General features: G+C 44.0%; 1 protein-coding gene across 2 annotated transcripts in view; it reads left to right on the forward strand.

The window, feature by feature from the left end:
• WDHD1 (WD repeat and HMG-box DNA binding protein 1) overlaps window positions 1-1,378 on the forward strand; it is a 62,160-nt gene that overhangs the window by 50,977 nt on the left and 9,805 nt on the right. The window contains exon 20 of one of the 2 annotated variants that reach the window (XM_023514517.1): window positions 399-452. In XM_023514517.1, the coding sequence (XP_023370285.1) occupies window positions 399-452 (54 nt within the window). Of the gene's footprint in view, window positions 245-398; window positions 453-1,378 lie in introns of those variants that run through there. The other variant, XM_023514518.1, reaches the window with a different exon arrangement.

The following is a 1,378-nucleotide window of genomic DNA, read 5'->3' on the forward strand; positions in this document are numbered from 1 at the left end:
TGAGACACGTCTGCAGGGCAGTAATGATGACCCGGGTCTGTGTGGTGAGACACGTCTGCAGGGCAGTGATGACCCGGGTCTGTGCGGTGAGACATGTCTGCATGGCAGTAATGATGACCTGGGTCTGTGGGTGAGACACGTCTGCAGGGCAGTGATGATGACCCGGGTCTGTGCGGTGAGACAACGTCTGCAGGGCAGTAATGATGACCCGTCTGAGGGCTGTGGCCTTTCCCATTTTACTTGACTGAGGGAAATCAAATACTCATATATTTTTCTTTTTCTGTCTTTTTTAAAAAATTATTATTCATTTTATAAGACAACTTTGCTGTCTGATAGTTGAATATCAAGAATGACTTTATTTCTCCATTTACAATATATTCTTTTATCTTAATCTATAGGACTGAACTCATTTTGCAAAAGTGCAAATTTCTCTGACGTTCCAGCGAAGGCAGGTGAGATATTTACAAATTTGTAACGTCAAGCACATTTTACAAGTCGTCTGTAAAGTAATACATCTGCTCAAATGCATCTTACCCTCTAGGGCCTAGTTTTGTTTTTTTAGTGGAAGTTGTTTGTGAGACTGGTCATTTAACATGGTTCATAAGTGCTCTTGTGTGTCAGGCATTTTACTAGTTGGGGACACAAGTTAAGTGGACATGTGTGTTGATCCCTGCCTTGAGGCCCTCTCAGCCCTGTTGGGAAGACAGATCTAGGGGTCACTGAGGGAACATGCTAGAGGGACAGTTCAGAGGTGTTGAGAATGGTTGCCTGTGAGGAGCAGGACAGGGAGATGGGAAAACGGAGCAGAGGAGTGCTGATTTGTTTTAACACAGATCTTACAGTGTAACAGCATTTGACTTTTTAAACCATGTACTTACGTTACTTTGATTTTTAAAAATAAGCTTTTAAAATGTGTAGAATATTAAAAGAGCATGTAGGAGGTGGCTATAATTTAGTCAGAGGTAGAGGATGGGGAGTGGCCCCCCAGGAAAGCCATGTGGAGTATTTAAAGCAGAAACCTGGAGAATGAGTAGGAGTCAGCCAGGTCAAAGCAGGTGGCAGCTGGAGCGGCAGGGGGAGCAAGTGCCGATGGCAGAGTGTGTGTTTCAGCCTTTGTTGTCTCATGGCACAAATGACCACAATTATGAGACAGGAGGAGCCAATAAATAGGGAGGAGTCACGTGCGGGAGGGGCATTGACAGGTAGGTCCCCAGGAAGCTGGAGGTGCGCAGAGCTCAAGTAGAGGGATCACCAACTGACTGGCTAAAGTGAGGCACCATCCTTCCCTCGTAACAGGTTAACAACTTTTATTTTGTCTTGGAAGCAGAAAAGAGGTCATCTATAGTTGTTAATAGTTCTTTTTTTTTTTTTTTTTATT

The sequence above is a fragment of the Otolemur garnettii genome, unplaced genomic scaffold (assembly GCF_000181295.1).
Source record: "Otolemur garnettii isolate 467f Iridium unplaced genomic scaffold, OtoGar3 scaffold00054, whole genome shotgun sequence".
Lineage (NCBI taxonomy): Eukaryota > Metazoa > Chordata > Mammalia > Primates > Galagidae > Otolemur > Otolemur garnettii.